The sequence below is a fragment of the Thermobia domestica genome, chromosome 7 (assembly GCF_964235325.1).
Source record: "Thermobia domestica chromosome 7, izTheDome1.hap1.1, whole genome shotgun sequence".
Taxonomy (NCBI): Eukaryota; Metazoa; Arthropoda; class Insecta; order Zygentoma; family Lepismatidae; genus Thermobia; species Thermobia domestica.
In genome coordinates, this window is record NC_137460.1 from 46,622,180 (window position 1) to 46,643,938 (window position 21,759).

The 21,759-nt window shown below is 36.1% G+C and overlaps 2 protein-coding genes across 2 annotated transcripts; one reads left to right on the forward strand and one right to left on the reverse strand.

Moving 5' to 3' along the window:
* The first annotated feature begins 1,220 nt into the window (after positions 1–1,220).
* On the forward strand, positions 1,221–3,044 carry LOC145689171 (glutamate receptor ionotropic, delta-1-like). Its single transcript, XM_081763301.1, has one exon. The coding sequence runs from the start codon at positions 1,221–1,223 to the stop codon at positions 3,042–3,044; it is 1,824 nt and encodes a 607-aa protein (XP_081619427.1).
* Positions 3,045–17,900: 14,856 nt separating this feature from the next.
* LOC145689172 (glutamate receptor ionotropic, NMDA 2B-like) lies at positions 17,901–19,283 on the reverse strand. Its single transcript, XM_081763302.1, has one exon. It carries the CDS (start codon positions 19,281–19,283, stop codon positions 17,901–17,903), a length of 1,383 nt encoding a protein of 460 aa, XP_081619428.1.
* Between the last annotated feature and the right edge of the window lie 2,476 nt (positions 19,284–21,759).

Sequence of the window (21,759 nt, forward strand, 5' to 3'; positions counted from 1 at the left end):
AAGAGTGATTCTCTACAGGTTTGTCCGTAAAATAATGAGACTGTCCGCTGCGTGGCGCTCCAGTCACCGACAGCGCACTCCTCAGCGGAAGGTTTGTGGTGGGGCGTCTAAGTTAAGCAACGCACCAAGCGGAAGAAGCGTCCGAGCTCTGACGCAGTGAGAATCACTCGTGACACAAAAGCTGTTTTAGAATTTTTGTAACGGCAGAAAACGTTAAATATGGAGTGTTCGCTGGAATAGCGCTACGTGATTAAATTTTACTTTCACGTATGCAGAACCGCTTCCAAGATGCTTGCCTTGGGCAAGGAGACTTTGAAAGAGAAAGTTCTTTCAAGGCCCCGGGTGAAAATGAGCACAAGCCTTCCGCGTGTTCAAATTTTCAGAAACAATTTTTTGAACCGTTGTTTTGCACATGATGAGATCTTCACCGATTAATCTTTTACTTAAACGACAGTCGGAGTCCAGGAGATTTTTCACTTTGGTAACATTTCTGTCCAAACCATTCATTGTAGAGCGTCCAGATTGCTCCATGTCTTCAATGGTCTCTGTTCGTTCTTGAACTCACTGTAGAACAATAACAGCAACACATGGCGAGTAACTTGTTTTTTGACAATCGATTCAGCATTGTAAGATAAGGTTCCATCATCTCCTGCATCTATTTACTGAGAACTATAGGGGTAGAAATATATTAATTAACAGGTTTCCATGTCTTACTATCCTCCAATTGCATTCAGGAGTTATTGATCTGTTTCAATATTAAATTCGCTAACTTGGAAGTCCATTGTGCTTCTGGAATTGTAAAACTAAATCAAAATATTACTATTACTATTATTATTATTATTATTATTATTATTATTATTAGTAGTAGTAGTAGTAGTAGTAGTAGTAGTAGTAGTAGTAGTAGTAGTAGTAGTAGTAGTAGCATTAATATCAATACAAAACCAAACCATGACACAACAATTTGTATGCACTACGCGTGATATATTATAACTTGCATTTACCTCATTGTGATATTCTACAACTAAAAGGATTTACATTCTGTCCTTCTGTCTTACTAGTCAGGAAGTTATTATTCATTGTTCATATTTAGGACTATTCAATAGTTTTGTAGTTTTGCTTAGAAGTAGTGTTTACTAAAACAGAAATGTATGTTAAGTAGAGCATAATAATGCCGTATTTGAATATTTCAGAAACATGACAACTGCAATCTACTAGAAACCATGCTTGTATATTCTCTTGTGTTGTATTTTGCCATTGTCATACACAAAAACAGTTGTGTTCCATTCCCAATTGGTACCATTCCATCTCAGGAGATATGTGCGAATGAACTTTTTACAGATAATATGACTGAAGCAAAGACACTTATACTACTAGAAATATCCAAATCTGAAGGAAGTCGCAGCTTCTTTGATGGTTGCTTATACAATACAAAGAAACCATCGATTCTTATTACGGACTTAAGTGTGTTCAAGGATACAGTCTACCATTTGGAAAACGTGTTAATGGTTGGTTATTTAAACACAGAAAAGATCTCTACATTTAATATAGATCAATCTATCTTAAAATGGATACATGCCACATCTAGAGTTATGCTTATCCTTTCAGGACCTACACAACAAAGAGAATTAGAATTCTTGTTTAAACAGCTGTTTGGTTTGGGATTTGTTAATGTGATTATCGGAGTAAATTCAGGGTCAAACTGTGTTTTTTACACATACGTGCTTTATTCACATGGAAAATGTGGTTTTGTACATAATGTTTCAATTATGGATCAATATGATGAAGATAAGAATTTGCAGTTTCAAAAACTGTTCATAGACAAAGTTAGTAATCTACATTCTTGCCCTTTACGTGTGAGTACTATTGAATACCCTCCACATACTACATTGAGTCCCGATAATCCAACTAGTTTGGGAGGAATTGATGGTAACATTTTGAAAATTGTGTCACAGAAAATGAATTTCTCAATACTTGCAAACAAACCAGCAGATGGACATAAGTGGGGTTGGCTATTGGAAAATGGATCTGCTTATGGGATGTTTGGGGATGTGGTTAACAATAGAGCAGATATTGCAACTGGTGGTATTGTTTCCACATTAGAAAGATATGAACGTACCAGCCCAGTTTCAACGCAATTGCCGAGAGACATTAAGTGGGTGGTTCCTAAAGCACGTCAAGTTCCTCAATGGATGTGTGTTTTCTTGCCTTTAACGGTCACATGTTGGACTATTGTAATTATCTTTAATTCCGCATGGGTTGTATTACTCTCTATGTTGAGAAAGTTAAATATATTTGATGGCGATAGGTTCATAGCAAATGCAACATTGAATTCTTGGTCTCTATTTTTGGGAGTTTCAGTTCCTAAAACCTCTCAACGTACGTTCTTGAGATTTGTTTTTATAATGTGGGCATTGTATTCCTTGCTTATATGCACAGCGTATACTAGTTCACTTGTAAGTTTTCTGACTTCTCCTCCATATCAGAAGGACCTTAATTTTATGAGTGAACTTATTACCTCTGGACTCAAGCTGGTAGGTTATGAGGATTTTAAACAATTTTTCACTGACAATGATCCTACATCGAAATTTATCTATGACAACCTTTTAACTGGTTATTCTGAGTTATGGGTTTTAAATCACATTTCGACAGAAGGTGGCTACGCTTTTCAATGTAATTTAGTAACTGTAAATTATATAATATCAAAGCAATTTGAACATACACAAGTAGAAGTAAGTGTTCATATTATGGACGAAATAATTGCAAGTGCACATTCTGTGTTTCTTTTACAAAAACATTCAATCTTCTACAGTAAAATATCTTCTAGTTTGTTATATATGTTTGAAGGTGGAATAAGTAATAAGATTGAGGAGGATATGGCCATCTCAATGGGCTTTGAGCAATCAGAATCGGGAAATGTATCATTGTCTATTAAACATCTGATTGGTGTGTTTTTCTTACTGAGTTTTGGTTTAGTAACAAGCTTGTTGGTATTTGTCACAGAGTACATTTATTTACGCTGCAAAATGGAAGTGGATTTAACATAATTCTATTGGAAAGTAGTGTATTATGAAATAATACATATTGTAAGCCATTTCGGGTAATATACTTAAGAAATGTGAGTAAGTAAGGATCTCCTCATGTTAAATATGTCTCCTCTTTTATTGTTAGTATTCTGCTGAATATACATATCGAAGTATTAATTGAAGTGTGCCAAAAATGTATTAGCTAGGGACAATAGTTTATCTTTATACTCATTGCATTGGTTCGTAGGTAAATTACCTTTGGCATTTGTTTGGTATTGTTTTACTACCACCCAGATTGAAAAGAGAACTTTCATATAACTATCTAAATATTTAAGTTGGATTAATATTAGCGACGGCTTTCTGAATATAAAGCCTATTTGAAAGTATATCAATCGTAAATATAGATACAAATATACGAATTAGTTGTCACTTATGTTATATTCTTGTACATATAATATGGAAGAAAGTGAAGTGGCTTTTGGTAAACATTTAAATGTGTTATATTAATTTTCAACTACAAATTATATATTGATATTGATAACATACCAATTTCGTTCCTAGAACGATGTTAATTAATAATATTAATTAACATCGTCCTAGGAAGAAATTGGTATGTTATCAATACTTATGCACACTTCAAGAGACTTTTGGATTCCGTAGTACATAGGTTTCAAGAATAATAAAGTAATGTAAGAAAAGTCAAGCTAGTACACAATACCGACGTAGCAAAATGAAAGACCTTTTTGTCAATTAATTAATGATGTACGGTTCAAAATGGTGTGGTGTGGGTTGTATGGCGATTGATACCACTTACCGGCAGAATAAGCGGAATAATATTTAACATTTTGCGTTTCAGAGGGCTTGTACATACTATTATTCATGGTATCCAAGTGTCTGTGGTTAACTTGTGTTGTTCTAAGTTATGGAATCCCCGTAAACTGTCAACAATGGTACAATCGAACGCCGTATACAAGTAAACTATTTAATTATATTGAGAAAGAAATACTAAATTATTAGTCTTGATAAATATGCATCAACAATACATTAATGAAAAATATATTTTCATTATAAGTTAAATTGTAATTTTATTTTTCTTTTAAAATTGAATTCAACAATTAAGTTTATATCAACTTTGCAGTATAACACCTCAGGGTGGAACATTATGTTATCAATTTTACATTATCACAGTGACTTACTCTATAATCATACTATTATGATAGTTATTATACTTCGGTTCTGCCTTTTTAGCTAATTTCCAAAATGGGCTCTAAGTATTTAATAACGTTTAATACTGAAATTGATTGCATTATTCAAAATATTATTTATTAAAGATGAAGTGGACTATACTTATGGTATATTAATAAACTGAGACTTTCAAATATAGTGCATTATTATATTTGTTAATTACAAATATCCAGTTAGACTTCACTTAGCATTATGAAGGTTATATTTGTAAGTGTCTTTTGTCGAAACTATTCAAATATTTTGAAGTGTTGTTGGTAAGATGGGTGTATTAAAGTATCCGTTTGGAACACGCTAAATTGGAAATTTTGACGGCTACTCAATATCTGGTTCTTCCGAGGAACAATTGATACGACACCGTGACGTGATGAAGAGTTATAAAGACTGTAATACAATACCATGGTTAATAATCACAGAAAGTTCGAGACAAGTTGAATAAAGATGTAGTCAATAAGTTACTTGACTTCCATGGTTTCTTGTAGATTAACATGAAGAATGCAATGGATCATATTTACTTAAATATTCCATTTACATTTCACGTAAGTGTATATGGTTTATATCATGGCTAATTTGTGCAGTACTTTGAAAGTTTTTCTTTGTATGTATTACACTCCACAAAATAATGTAAGTTTTTTTTTCTCGCTGGATAGCATATTTGCCTCTTACGAAATCAGAACAAAATCAGAACGCATTCACTTCTATTTTACACTCGATTGTTAATAAAATGTTTCAAATATGATAAAGTCACCATCCTAACGAAGTCTATAAATGTATTATCTTTTTCCTGCAGTAAACATAAGGCACTATTAAATATCATAAAAATTAACACTCGCCCAGCGAAGATAGGACTACTAGAAATAACACTTCCGACGAAGATAGGATCATTTTTGACCCATCAATATTTTAATTGTTTTTAAGCAGAACAATAGTATTATTACTTGATTTCCAATTAATTTAAACCCTGATACTTGTGATGAGCATGTTGGTCTTCAGTGACGGATCTAGAAGATAAAAAGTTGGGGAAGCCAGATCCCAGACTATGAAAGCTTACTACAAACTTTCAAAAATATTAATATCTTCAGTTGTTTGTGTCACTCGAAAAACTGGGGGCCCAGGCTAGACCCGGTACTGTTGGTCTTGGTCTATTTATCAAAATATATATACTACTACCCCCAGTTTGATATTTACTCTGACAGGCAGTGTTACCAGTTCGTGAAGGGAAATTTCCCGTTCGTAAAAATGAAATTTTCCAATATCATACGATCTTTCCCGCAAACAAATAATCCAAACAAACTCACCCAGATATACATATATATATAAGTTTTACCATGTGTTTCCATTGGTACATATTAGGAAGGAAATATCCCGCATTTGCGCCACTGATATGGCAATTTGTCTCCCACCTAGCAAGAGTGTTGACATGTAGGAGCTAAGGAAATGAGTAGAATTGAAATGATCATTCAAAGTGAAAAAATGACAACTAATCTGAGGGTATGAGGTAGACAAGACAAATAAAATATCTTTCACATAAATAGAGAGACTGGGTCATTGAAGTCCCAGACAATGAATTATTTATTTGTGGTTGACAAATAAAGAATGCTAGGGTAATAGAAATGCTATTGCATGGTATGTAGGTTAAAAGAAACATACCTAGACCGATGACCGGAAAAAGGAAGAAGAAATAGGGAAAAAATTGAAATAAAATATTCATGTGTCAAAAATGACCCGATCTCCGTTGGGAGCAAGGATGTTATAAATAGAGGATCTGCCCATATGTATCTTCATCCTATTAAATTGATGGAGCCAAAAAACAACAAAGCATTGACAAGTCTGTTTGGCTACTCTCGTTTCTGCCATTGCCTGATTGGCTACTTTCGTTTCCGCCATGATTGTTGGTTCAAAACGTTGCAATCTTATTGGGTGGAGTGGGCAGAGTAGGGGTGGCGAAACTGTGACATATGGCTTCAAGATTTTGTTGTAAGGGCAGATCCTCTATTTTATAAGATCCTTGGTTGGGAGAGTGTTCATTCTAAAATGACGGAAATAAAAATTGTAAGCTTTTACTTTACGTCATAAATCAAACCAAAATATGTTATTATTGTCATGGTATTAATAGATTATATCATGGTGGTATCATGGTGGTGTCAGGTGTCTGCACCCCTGGGAAGTTGTCAATGCATCCTGTGAATTCGGAGGCCAAGGTGAATGCAGCCTATTTTCAAACGAACATCATGTTATCCTTATACACAACGCACACCCCACAGTTGTAAGGCAGGGACACCCAGAATGAATGGATTCACATGGATAAAGCATCCTGTCACGCTGCTCCCAGTTTTGTCGCGTATTATCGGTGTATGGCTACGGAGACTGGTGTGTCTGTTATACCTGTTAAGTCACCAGATCCGTAATCGATGGATTTCTGTGCCTTTGGCCTTCTGAAACAAGACCTTCCACCACTATAGTGAGGCTCTGGAAAGCTTGTTAAGCGGTGTGGTCTAGAATTCCTCTCATTCACCTTCAACGCACACAGCTTCAGTAGAAATTGCGTTGCAGATTGATAGTCGTCTCGTGGCCACCACATCGAGCACAGCCGTTGATGGAGGAAGGAATTGTCGTAAGAAGTAGAGAGCACAAACGTTGACCATCTTAGGTGAATTGACCTTCAGTAGTATAGTAAATCTCAAACTAACATTTAATTCAGTATGGTGTGCATATTCCGCAGAAAATACGAAAACTCAATTTAGGAGCGGTTCAAAAATTTTGTGGCCCCTGATCCAAGATCCAATATGTTTCAATCAAAATTTTTCTTGTACATTTTATATCTGGAGAACCATATACAGTGTAGCCAAATCCAAACTATCATTTAACTCAGTATGATATGCTTTGTGGTCCCTGATCCAAAAACTAATTACTGGGCAAGTTCGCAATCTTTGATGCATTTTTTATCATCCCTAATATTCCTGGCCAAGATGGCAAGCTTTTCATTCATTTTTTAAAAATCATTTCTAAAATTCTTGTTCAGAGAAATAACTCAAATGAAAATGTAGACATGGAAAGACAGAGAAATGATATGCAAAGAAGTCGCACTGAAGAAGATTTGTTTGATTACATATCGGTATGCACGGTAGTATTACATGACATAATCAGTAAGAACGACAGGGACATTTCCTTAGTGGGGTGTTCGAAACAAAAGAGGGTGTGCACCTAGAATAATGATATACCTTTTTTTACACAAACGCCAGGGGAGTGTGTAGGGAAATTTGGGGGTTGCAGAATACTTCCTGGACATAATATATATTTTTACAACAGAAGTTGTAAACGTAAAAGAATAAAGAAACTACTGCAGCATTAAACTCAGAAAATATTTGCTTATGCCCGGAAACTTAATACAAACTATTAATTTGCTTGTTATGGCGAGGCCATGCCTTCCCCTGTGGAATCCATGGATGTACCTGTATTGCAATATGTTGTTGTGCGTACTTGACAACCGAGAGTAGCAGAGCCATCTTAACGGCACCATAGCCATTTGGCCGGGAGCCCCGCGAGGAGACTGGCATGTATTAATTACAAGTATTAGGAGCAAAAGTTAGTCATAGGGACCACAACACACTTGCTTGATCTGGGGCCTAATATGCTGTTAAAGCGACACTGAAGAGTAGATTAAACCGGACAATAGAGTAGAGGGCACTAGCACCAAGCTCCCTTAAGCGCTCGGCTTAAGGCCGGCTCTCCAAAGTACTTTGGGTGGAAAGTCTTAATGTATCGTGGTCATTCTTTAAGCAGGCACAGGCATTGTTGATGCAAGTGACAACTTCATTCTTATATTAACTTTGGTCTTGAACAGTTCTTTCTTAAGGTGATCTGGTACCCCTAGTAACCTTGAAAGTTAGCCCATTTAAAAAGCATAGCAAAGTTTTTCACTATTTTCTTCTTTATTATTAAAGTTACAAACGTCAAAATTTGAACAAACCTAGAGGAGACACATATCTATGCCATACTTTTTTAGATTTTGAAAAAAAAAACATAGTAAAACAGCTTCCATGTTTGATTTTAAAAGCTTGGCAACGCAGCTGCAACCCTCCCACTCAAATTTTGGTGCCTGCTTTTGTTGAAATGTCTATTGACTCGTGTGTGAACCTCTCTGTCCGCGTCTAGCGGTCGTCTTTCTGTCTGTCCTTCGGGTCGTGGTTGTCTGAAATGGGAATGTCGACGGATAATCACTTCGTGGGTGACAGCAGGATGGATAGCAGTACAAATGTGTGTGCCGGGAAAAGACAACGGAAAGCAAGATATTCCTGCGGACCGAGGAAAAATATCGAACCGACTTTCGGCTTCAGAAACATAAGAAAAGAGGAGAAAGAAGCGCTATTGTGTTTCATATTTCCGTGGTTATTTCTTGCGTTTCTATGTAGCTTTATTTCTATGCAGTATTTGAATGTTGAATGAAAGATGATAAATCGAACGGTTGTTTGATAGGTAGACAGATAGACGTAATATATATATATATATATATATATATATATAAGCGATGTTCAAAATATTTATGAAGCTGAAAAACAATGCTGTAATGCTGTAAAGGATCAGGAGAGCAGAATTGTCTTCAGTGGCATATTTAGGAGGCTATAGGGCTCAAGCTTTCCCCTAAATAAGTTTGTTAGTTTTTCGCATTCCAAGTACAAAAATAATCTTTCTTATCATTTCTAAGAATGTCATTGACTTTCCATTTTCTTGTGCTCTTAGTTCAGAAATAATACTGTATTTGTCAAATTTCATTCCATGTAAGAACTGCGTCCTTTTGTTCTTTCTTACGTCCTTTCTACTTTTCTGTTTCTTTTTCTTGTCATTACTTTCTTGCATTTCGCCTATCATACTTTATCGACCGTTGTCAGTTGTGATTCAAGTCGGCCGTCACCAGTAACACCAAAACTAAGAGGAGTTGGTAAGCGAAACTGGTGTTCCAAAATGACACGTCTTTAGTTATTATAATAAAGGGAAAATTATATCGTTTAGTTATTTTTAAAAGAAGGAAATGTTTGAATTAAAGAAAATCAAAACGGGGGAACAATTAGCCCGGGAGATTAGGAAGGCCAAGAGAATCCTTCCTTTCCTTGTATGAATAGAATAAAAGGTTAGATTCACTCCTAAATTTTTGTATATCATATAGGATTTATCGGTCTGCAATTCTTGCCATTATAACTTCAATTTATGCATAAATTAAAATATATTTAATTCTCAAACTCAGGTGGGCAATTGCCCACTTCCTTCCTTGTGTTGGGCATAGTCCCTCGAAACAAAATCCTAAATACGTCATTGATTGTCTTCAACATTGGGAGGTGGACAGATTTGATGCTTATTCTAGAGAAGGGAGATGAAACTCATATTACGGTAGATGAATCTGATCAACTGTTGTAGAGTATAATATATTAGGCGATGTAGATGAAGTAGTAAAACATATCGGTATTACAAATCACTGCCGTGAATACATTCTAAAATCTGAATACAAGCATATTTATAATTGGTATGTTTCTAATTAGGCAACCACAAAGATCCACGTTAAAATTGTTTTATAATAATATAATAATATAAATAATGAACCCAAAACTATGAAGAAAGAATATCAATTATGTATGACACACGCAACAATACTCTTTGAGCAAAATTATGATAATCTCAATAACATTACAGGAATCGTTACAGAAATCTGACGCATGTCATGTACTCTTTAGTTAACAGATACAACCTTAAGATATGGAGAAAAATATTCCAGCAATCGAATTCTTTTCTTTGCTTACGAAGTATCCTCTCTCAAAAGAAAAATTGGGACACGCGGAAAATCGTAGGAACACACCATGGTTGGAACTAGCAGAGAAGTACATTAGCTACAAAATGCGAATGAAATAACTACACAAAATTCCCTAGACATCATCCGGGAAACTTCCAAACCTTTTAGAGCAAAGAAACGCGATTTTCTGAAAGCTAAAATTTAGGAACTTGAAGATAATATTAAAAATAAAAACATTCGGGACATGTATAAGGGGCTTTCTCAACGAATTTAAGAAAGGCTATCAACTTCGTGCTTATCTATATTATAAAAGAGAACGTACAAATCCTTTGTTCCCTCATCACGCTAATACGGCTGAACCAATTTCTTTTATTTTTGGGGGGTTATTAGGATTTGGACCCTAGATGGTTTTTATCATATCACTTTAATTTTTAATTACCAGTGTCTTGAGATAATTGACCATTCAAGTGTCCATAACGTACAAATCCTTTGTTATTAGTTCATCATAGGTATAAAAATAAACGCATTTATATGCAACCCGCATGACCGTGTCACTCGGCGGGTTAACATAAATGACAGGCGCTATAATGTTAACATTTACTGCAATTTGAAAGCGAAAAAGTAAAAATTATCTAAGTAACAAAGTTTATTGCGTTCCGGGGTGACCGCAGCGAAGCGGGGTGAATGCTGCTAGTATTAAAGAAAGCTGATGGAACAGTTCTCACTGATACAGATAGCATTTTAAACAGACGGAAAGATTTCTTTGACGATTTGCTTAACACGCAGCCAAAAAATAATGTACGTGGAGAAAGGGAGGTACACACCGCAGAACCGTATATTCCAGAACCCAACCGACTTGAAGTAGAAATCGCCATAAAAAAAAATAAAGAAACACAAATCTCCGCATGTAAACGAAATTCCGGCTGAGTTAATTTTAGCTGGAGGTGAAAAATTGTGGAACAAGATACACAAACTCATTCTCCTTATCTACAAAAAGGAAGAATTGCCGCAAGAGTGGAAAGAATCAATCATTGTTCCAATTCACAAAAAAGGCGACAAAACTGACTGTGAGGCATCTCTCTTCTGTCAACATCCTATAATACTCTTTCAAACATTCTATTAGCAAGATTGGCCCCATACGCAGAAGAAATTATTGGAGATTATCAGTGTGGATTTAGACAAAAACGATCAACTATCGACCAAATATTTACCATTCGCCAAATACTCGAAAAGAAGTGGGAATACAATACCCTGGTACATAAACTATTTATTGATTGTTAGAAAGGTTTACTACTCGGTTAGGAGATAAACATTGTACAACGTTCTTACAGAATTTGGAATACTGAAAAAACTAATTAGATCAATTAAGACATGTTTAAATGAATCTCAAAGTGAAGTCCGGGTAGGAAATTTTTTGTCCGCGACCTTTCACGTCGAAAATGGCCTGAAACAAGGAGACGCATTGTCGCAATTATTATTGAACTTTGTCCTGGAATACGCTATAAGGAAAATCAAAGATAGCAACCAGGGCCTAGAGCTGAACGGTGTTCAACAGGTTATGTTTACGCTAATTATGTAAATTTAGTAGAAAATAATAGAAGAACAATAGAAAGAAATGCAGATCTTATTAAACGCTTGCAGGGACAAGGATTTAGAAGAAAATGCAGAGGAAACTAAATACATGGAAGTGCATCGGGACCGTAATACGGCAAATTATGAATGCGTTAAAATCGTAAATAATACTTTTGATAAAGTGGATACTTTCAAATATCCAGGATCAATATTAACAGACGAAAGTCATATTCACGAAGAAATTAAATGTCGATTAAAACAGGGAATTCGTGTTATTATTCAGTTCAAAATCTCTTGTCGTCGCGAATTCTTTCGAGGAATTTGAAGCTTACAATATATAAAACGATAATCATACCTGTTGTTCTGTATGGTTTCGAAACTTGGTCACTTACTTTGAGGGAAGAACATCTGGAAGACTGGAAGTATTTGAGGACAAGATACTCAGACGAATATTCGGACCCAAGAGGAACGGGAATGGGAAATGGCGGAAACTTCATAACGAGGAACTACGTAAATTATACGGCTTACCAAACATTGTTAGGGTCACCAAGTCTAGGAGGCTTAGGTGGGCAGGACATATAGCCGGGATGGAAGAAAGTTGTAACGCTTTCAAAGTGTAAGCGGTAAGACCAATCGAAAAACGACCATTAGGAAGACCTAGGCGCAGATGGGAAGACAATATTAAGATGGATCTCGCAAAAATAGGAATACAAAGTAGAAACTGGATCCAGTTGGCTAAGGATAGAAGTCAGTGAAGAGCTTTTGTGAACGCGGCATTGAACCTTCGGGTTCCATAGGCTATAGAGTTACTTAGCTTACGAAGCATGTGTAGATGCCCAGACTGATGCTACAAATAGATTAAATGCACTTTTACTGAAAAGATGGGTTCTACTGACATTCTATAGTTTATATACTCTTCGTGTGCTAGGGCCTAGGGGAGAGGAGGAGATAAGATTTCATATCAGGTTACGTTATGCACATTCGCACGCCTTCATTTTAATTAAAAATGGAAAAGCCAAGAGAAACAAATTTCATCTCACTTTCCTTTGTGGCAGTTGGACACCAATCATCACACTTACCTGCAAAAAACGCTTTTCAAATCGAATTATTGGGAGAGCCTCCAGTTCCAATGTTGGGGGGGGACATGTCTCCCCATTTCCCCGGAAATTGTGCCCGTACCTACAGCTGAGAAACTTTCCAGCATGAGGAGAGGGGCATATCCTCCTCTGGCATTTATTGCAATTTGTGCCCAAGTAGCGAAAGTGGAATTAATACATATTGATGAGACTACTGAACGCACTACAGCACGAAGTTCAGTTTGAAATATTACAGAATACGATTCTTTTTAAAAAATGGAAAAGACAAGAGATTTCAATTTCATCTTACATTCTTTTCTGGCAGTCGGACACAAATCTTCACACTTATCCCATAAAGCACTTTTTAAGTCAGATTATTGGGGGGTCAGTCCCCCCAGGTCCAAAATTGGGGGACATGCCCCCCTCATCCTCCCGGGATTTGCGCCAGTGACTCAAGTGCTTACTCACGCGTGCATGTATTTTGTGAGACGGGTTTGAGCTCCACTACATGCCAGAAGTGAACTGCTATGACCTTGCTAATGCCCGATGTTTGCTTCTTTTCTCTCCGCACACCTTTTTCATTGTGATCAAGAGATCCTGGCTTCGATTCCCGGCGAAGACACACGTGAGTCGGATCCTATGTTAAACTGTACATCCTGTCCTTAGAAAGTCATCATCATGCAATACAGTACTAGTCACCATGAATTCCACTTGCTCATGATCCTTCACGGCAGACTTTCCTTCGGGCAGAACCCCAAATCACCATCATTACCTATAACAGATCACTACATCACAAGGTTATTAATAGACTACAAATCGATGCCACGCGTCGCACAGAGAATTTTTTTTCTTTCAACGTCAATAATGTCATTTGTCGTCCATATCGCACTCACCGTACTTAGCACCGAACAGCATCACAATAGCCTCTGAGGTGAGATTTGAAATTAATCCTTTCTTGGAATTTTGGATGGAGCTTGCAATTTATGAGTAGAGGAAAGACTAACATTTAACTGTGTTTTTGAAAGGTATCCAGGAATTTAAAGGGGACGCTTCAGCCCAAAATCCTCCCTCGTAAACCCACCACTGACCATAGAGTATTTAGAGCACTGGTAAGCAATGTCACGAGACGGACAGGAGAGGAAATTACTCTTTTCTTATCATTTAGCGTCACTAGTGTCGTATTTCTTCCAAGCTGCACTTACTTGGAGTTGTACAGCGCCACAATTGCCTCTGGGGGCGAAAATTGCAACTGTTTTGTTTTTGTACACTAACTGCTTCTGCATGTTCCCAAGTATAATTCTACCAAGTTTGGTTGCATTCTGTCGAGTGGTTACGACTTCACAGTTCTTTGAACAGCGATTCTTATTTTATGAAAACCTGACACACACACACACACACACACACACACACACATATATATATATATATATATATATATATATATATATATATATATATATATATATATATGTGTGTGTGTGTGTGTGTGTGTGTGTGCGTGTGTGTGTGTGTATCTGTTCAACACAACAAATATTAGTTTTGTCTGCGAACATTTTTGTCTCCTACTTCAGTGGGTCAGTTGGTTATGTTTACTTATCCATGGAATATTTAATAATCCGAAAATAATTCTTTTCTACTGTCAATGTCGCTAGACTTCCGAACTGTTATCATAGTTTAAACTGAATAGTGTAAAGATTTTAAGCCATAGGTCATTCTTCAGATATATGTGATCTTCCTCTCGTGTTATACGTTCTACACGTAACATCTATTTTCTCTTCATTTGTTTACCACAATTATTTTTTCTCTCATAGCGACTTTCGCATCTGAAACGAAAGCTATAATAGGACTATATTCTTCTCCAACTACCAGTAAATGTATACCAAATTACTAACATTTCAATTTTTTATATGAGACTGAAATTCTAGGACACCCAGTTTATTCAATAACACCTCATAATAACCTAATGGCTAGCTGAAATGAACATATTTTGAGGAACAACATACATCCAGAAACACAATAAAACGTGCATTATTCTCTATGGACTCTATTGTTTACCTCGATGTGTAATGTCTATTTGTGCTTTCAGGTATAAGCAAAAGAACCAATCATTCGCTCATAGCATGTCAGTTTATCTAAATGGATCTTTCTGTAACAGTGCGTGTTGTCTTATCGTGTTTCTATTGAACAATTTTAGTTGAAAAAACACACATACACCACCCACCCACCCATATATATAATATTCCTTGTATGAGTAACCATTACTTCCTCTATCTGGAGGCATTATCACAATAAGAAATAAATGAACTGTTTTGCTTAATAAATCTTGACAAAGAAATGCCTAACAGTTTACTGCATTATGCTAGGTACACAGTGGCATAGCCCTTACCTCTGGTGTGAAGCATCCCTGACTCAATCGCAAGTGGCGAAAACAACAAGAAACAATTTGAACTGTGCTCGGGTCGATCAGGTTTATTCAACCGTCTTCCTTATGGACATTATATATATTTTTTCATTTAATAGACAGATACTAGCCTTGGGAAAAATTCGTTTTGATTGTTTAGAAATTTCACCATGAAGGGTACATGGTTGTAGTAAATTCATTTATCGCTCGAATGAAATACAAGTGTCTTTTATATAAAGTATTAGCCCAAATTGGAGATGCTTTGTTGACAATAGTTATGATATTGATCCATGTGTTTACATCAAACAATGAAGAATTGAATAAGAAAAGGAAGAAACCATCAAAATGTCGCAAACAACAAATTCATAAGGTCACCACTCATTTTGTTTAATCCTATCTTCTCTCACTTTCTTATACTAGTAAAAGAAAATGTGTTCCAGGTCATTTCACCAAGAAGTAAAGATGATTTCAAACTCACCAATATCAAACACAAAAATTCAAAGGTAATTATAATAATACACTTCTTTCTAAATAGAAAAATTGTCTATTTTTTCCTTACACTGAAACTGATATGTAGTTTGTTGCAGTGGGAAAAATGATGCGCCTGCACACACTGCCGATGTAGTCACAACTAATCTGTAAGCTATATATTCAAGTCAGTAGATTCTGTGATTGCGCTCTGTTTTTCACGCATCACCATCACACAAACTGTCGTGTTTTGATTTATTCCTTTCTAGATATTTGTGTGGTGGCAGAAGAGAACTGTATACGTTACCACTACCGACTACAAAGCACGATTTCGTCGTTAGGCACGCGGTGCAACTGGAAATCTTCTAGATATACCTAGATTGTTTGAACATGTACGGGCAACCATGCGCAGAAGGTGTAAGGCTTCTGTTGATGCTTGCTCTTTCTGGCATGTACTGTAAAGTTACGTTACATCGCATGTGGTATGTTTCATTACTTTTCCTTCTTTGTCTTCGCCATTAGCAATTCGCGACAATTCCAGATGCATATTCTGTGACAGTCAGTGTATAATTGGTACTCTCGGTCACATCTTACAATTTGGACAGATAGTTTTCAAACACTCTGTATTTAATAGCAATTGCATAGTGTATAATTTTTCTATACTTTCGTACGTTTATCGTTTTTTGTTTTTCAGTACCGAGGAAATTATGTAATGAAAGAGGCATTTTTGAAGAATGGGTCGTAAACATTATGAAAAAGATCGAATGTGTATGTGTGTGTACGATATATTTGGTAATTACGCTAGAAAGAAAATCGCACAACGAATGCTCACTTTCTCTTTTGCTTTCGTGATGACCGTAAGCCCTCTACACTGGGGTTATGTCAAAAAATATATTGCTTCCTTTGAATTTTGCTTTACTTTTTGTGATTTCTTACGATTGAGGACCTTTAGCCTGCTATATTATTCCGTGGCCTCCCGCGCACGACTTTTGTGCACAGAGTACTAGGTTTGATTCCCGGGACCAGGACATTAATTACACTACGGTGGTCAAGCTTAAGCTGTACGTTCTCGTCTCATGTAGAGTTGGTTGTAGGAAAAGACGTTAAAATTGAATCAAGCAACAAGGCGGGAACAGGCACGTACTCTTGATATCATGATAACTACCACCATTATAAAATAAAGTAAGCAAAAGAAGTGTCTCCTTTGGGATGACAAAGAGGCTCTAATGTCTGTGCGTGTGAAGGAGGTGCAGTGTTGAATTCAGACTTGTGTACCAGGGGGGGGCAAAAAATTTAAGGGGGGCAGTGTTCTAGAGTACAATAGAGCAGTAGGAATCTGTCGCGACAAAACTCGTGACTTGTTATTGTCTGGTCGGTTGCAATAACCAACATATTGCCATTTTTCCCTAACTAACGTTGTAAAGGGTTTGTGTGCGTCTGTGTCTAATTTCCAAGTTTTTATTTAACTTCGACTTTATACAAGAACGCGGTTTGTTAATTACAACAATTAGCTTGGGCAAAAGAAGAAACTAATTTTCTTTTAAAAAAGAATCTTTGCTTTCAAAACTTTTATTTCCGAGAAAAATTAAACAGGAAAAACAAATATTTCAGTGCATGTGTATAACTATTCTAGGGGGGCGCATATATATTCTAGGAGAGGCTCAGCCCCCTCTTGAACATGCCTGAATTCAACACTGAGGAGATGCCACACTTCCTTGACTATTCACTCATGGAAGTCAAGTTCACAGCACGACGTCTCAGCCTCTTTACTTCGCCTTGTTTCTCCAGGTCAAAGAGAATGCGTGAATCTCATGATTCCCTGGGACGGAGGACAAAAAAGATCTGGATTCCTAGATTCATCAAGGACGCTCAGATGACAGTATCTGTTCTATTGTTACTTTTATATTGATGTCAAGAAGTAGCAGTATTTAGTTGTTTTTACTTGTTTCTTGTTATTTGTTTCTCCTAACTATCTTATGAAGTAATATCCTATTTTATTACATCTTCTAAATAAGAATACGCTTGCTCCAGTGTTAGCAAGGCTGAGACGTGGAATGGAAGGCTTCGGCAAATAATTCAGCCTAAATTGTATTTTGTTATGCCAAGAAGATCTTCATGGTGTGTTCACAAACAAGTACATCGTGGAATTATGATTTATTAATAATTAAAAACTGTGTGTGTGAAGAACAAACCAAACAGTTTCCACCTTAAACATTCAATTAATACTATCAGTTGCCTAATCAATCATTTTCCATAACTTTGTTTCTTAATTTGTAACACGCATTAAGCATTGTAGCCAAAACATTACGTTTTTTCCCTCTGACACGTGCTTTAGGTTACTTATGTTTCTTTAACCATAAAAATAAATTCTCAAATAGAAATACAATAAAGCTTGCAGCCAGTCCGAATGATAGAAGAAAGAAAGCACCCGTTGAATGATATATGGAAATCGGTACATTAATTGCACTTTCTTCTTCATAATAAAACGCGTTCAGAATATAATCCTCCCATTTGTAACTCAATCCAGATTCAAACAACCGAAACAAAAGTTTCGATATTTGATCTTGCAGAACTGAATCTTTCTGAAGGAGGAATACCACATAAAAGTTTGCAATTATGTCATCCATAATATGAACTGGTACTTTACCCTGTGTTTTTTGCTTCATGACATATATCGTTGCTACCGATTCATAAGCAACAGCAATATCTCTTTCTTGAATTGCACGGTCAATATCTCTGAAAGCATCTCCTTGGACACTCTTTGTAAATATAAATCGTGAAACTGAATCGCTAGTATACCGAAAATGTTCTCTTATAACTGGATGCACATTAAGAGTTAAACCTGATTTCACAAGTTCAGTCATGGTATTAATGTCTGCTTCATATGTAGTAGATGTTAAGAAACTTACAAGAGCACTTTGATATGCTGTAGCTATGACAAGAGCATAAAAGAGCCACATTAGAAATACAGTTCTGTAAAACCACGTTTGAGGTTCGCGAGGAACTGAAATTCCGAGCAACACTGCGAGAGCATTTAGTGTAGGATTTTTAATAAATAACATATCACGTCTTCCTTTCAATATTTTCGCTACTGACAGCAATAATGAATAAATAAATTGAAGAATAATTACCAGCATCCAACAGCGCAACGTAAAAGGGAATAAAATACTTCTCCATCTGGCAACTGCTAATGCTTTTGGAACAACCCATACAAACTGACGGCGTAAAAATGTTACACTGATAGAAGAGAGCTCAAGTCTGTCTAAATTTGGTGTCAGGCCAGCTACTCCAATATCTGCTCTGCCATGCACTACGTCACCAAATATTCCACAAACTGTTCCGTTTGGAAGCTTATAGCCCCATTTCATTAAGTCTGCAGGTTCTGTGATAACTAACGTAAAGTTCATTTTCTTTGATAATGTTTTCAGAATTTGTCCTTCGACTCCTTGTATATCTTTCCTACTATTACCCGATACAATTTCTATGTTTGGACTTGTATTTGTTGTACTTAAACGTACTGGACATATGTTAAGGTTGGTTATTCTTTGTTCGTAAAGTGTCTCTAGTTGAGTATTCAAGACATCATTACATGAGGTGACGGAGACAATGTTATGTGCGTACCAACACTTATTGTAAGTAAACAAAGAATACGAATACAAAAGTATTTCACTGCTTGAATGTACTCCAACTAACACAGAATCAGCTTTGAATTTCAACATGTCGTTAAACACTACACGCAGCTTACTTTCCGTAATTACTGAATCACCAAGAAAAATTATAAATTTTGATTTAGGATTTAATAAGCCTCGTGCCAATAAAGAACTGACATTACGAAAACAATCATAGTAAGTGTATATAATTATCATATCTCCAGTTTTATGAATTTGCTTTCGGAATTTGCTAATATCGCTAAATAATACAACAGAAACATATATTTCAGTATTTTGATCAAATGATAGCGAATACTTCCATCTCGTTATCTCTCTTTGATTTGAAATTATAATAACATCTTGGTTGTTTATTAAAAGGTTTCTCAAGCATTTCTGCATAGCAATAGACGAAATGTCATTAGGGATATGGATCCTATGATTATTGGAGCAATATGTTGTACATATTACTTGGAAAACAGCAATCGTAATAATTAATGGTTTCATTACGTTCATTTTAGATACGTCCCTGCAATGAAAAAAATAATATGTTTTAGATCATTGAAATATTTGATACACTTGTACAAAGAAATAAACATTTTTTTTATCAGTTAACACATTAAGAGAAAAACATTAACTTGTCTCCGCAAAAACATTAACTACATTAACTAGTACAATTAAGAACAAACTAGTGTATATAGACTATTGACAAAATGTATAGGAATTATGTAATAATACTAGTTAAATATGAAAACCTACAACGTTCTACACTTGAGCTCCTTCGTGGCTAAGCGGTTAGTGTACGCGTTTTTGGCGTGGGAGACCCGAGTGGGAGCTCATGTGGTTCGGATTCCACGTTAATCAGCAGGTCCACGTCTGATATAGCATCGCTGCTAAACGGGACGTTAAACTCAAAACCATCTCAACTCAACGTTCTACACAGTATAAACTCTGCTCTAAGATCTTATGTTCGCGGAAAACGTAGTCGCTTTCAAGGTCATAGCTGCATATTTATCAATAAATGACAAAGTAGAATAGAGATAAATAGACTTGTGACTGCATGTAACTGTTTCTGGAATGTAAAATTCTTGCATAATAACTTACTAGTTTATTATGTTGTTTCACGTCCCATATTATGGATGTGAAATAAAGGATATGAAATGAAATGTAATCTTTAAGTTTTACGTCCCACGATTATGCTGGTTACGCTAAAGGAAACGGTGATAATGATAAATGAATGAAAATGGTGGAATGAAGAAAGTGGAGGAAACGGGAGAACCACGAGAAAACCCACGAGCACGGTGTTTGCTCACCACGAAGTCCACACGCCGCGAGCTGCGATTGAACCAGGGACCCCAAGCATCGAAGGTGAACGCTCTACCACTGAGCCACCGCGCCCCCATAAAGGATATGAGATATATGTACTTGACTATAACGAAACAAATATTTAATGGTAAGATGAGAGAAGACTGGATTTCGTTGATTGAGGTGATTAAGAGGCCAAATCACAGCGAAAAAAATACCGCTAATTTTACGGTAATTATCTGATGTATTCAAATAGATAAAAGATAATCGAAATGTGGAACAAGAGCGCCCTAGACAATATTATTTTACATGAGATACAGTTATCACAATTCACTTATCTGCTTTTGATTTCCAGTCATTTCGAAAAATCGGTAGGCCTATTTATTTTCGCGTTTCTAAATGGCTGCAAACGGAAAGCTACTAAGTGACTCGTGACAACGGTACTTCATGCAAAATAATATTGTCCAGCGCACTCTTGTTCCACATTTCGATTATTATTTATCTATTTGAAGATATCGCATAATTACACTGATAAAAACATCTTATGTGGCGTACATAAAATGTAATGCTTATGTTATATTTGTAAATCCTATAGTTTTTGGACTTAACGTACAGCAAACGTATAACTGAAAACGCATGTCTTATAATACTTTCCGTATAAGTGTTCCATCTATACGTACTTTTCGTATGAAACAATGTAGGTGGTCAGGATTTCATATACAAATGGACGTATATAACATATAGCTGACGAAGGTAACATAAGTATATGCATGTGATATACGGAAAACTGTTAGATGTCAGACATCCTGCAACGGCGTGATATAACATCTAAGGGCAGTGCCCATGTAGCATACGGATAACGTATGCTCCGTACTGATTTCTATAGTAAGCAAGAGGATACCGTATGTTTGTACAATATACCGCTGTCCGAATAACGGATTTTTCTCAGTATACAGTAAAATTAGCGGTATTTTAATTTCGCACTGATTAGGCCTCTTAAGTACCTTATGAACTTCGAGATCATTGTATATGACGTAATATTCAAGTCTTAAAGTGAGGCGCCAATAAGAACTGGAATTTGTATGAGAATCGTTTTCCTAATTGTACCGTGTTATGCAAAAATGAACTAAGCGCCAAACTTTGAAAATCCACATAAATGCGACGATTGCATAATCGAAAAGAGAGGAAAACCAACACCTTTCCAAAAAAGGAAACACAATTTCACTTTTGATTACGGCTACGT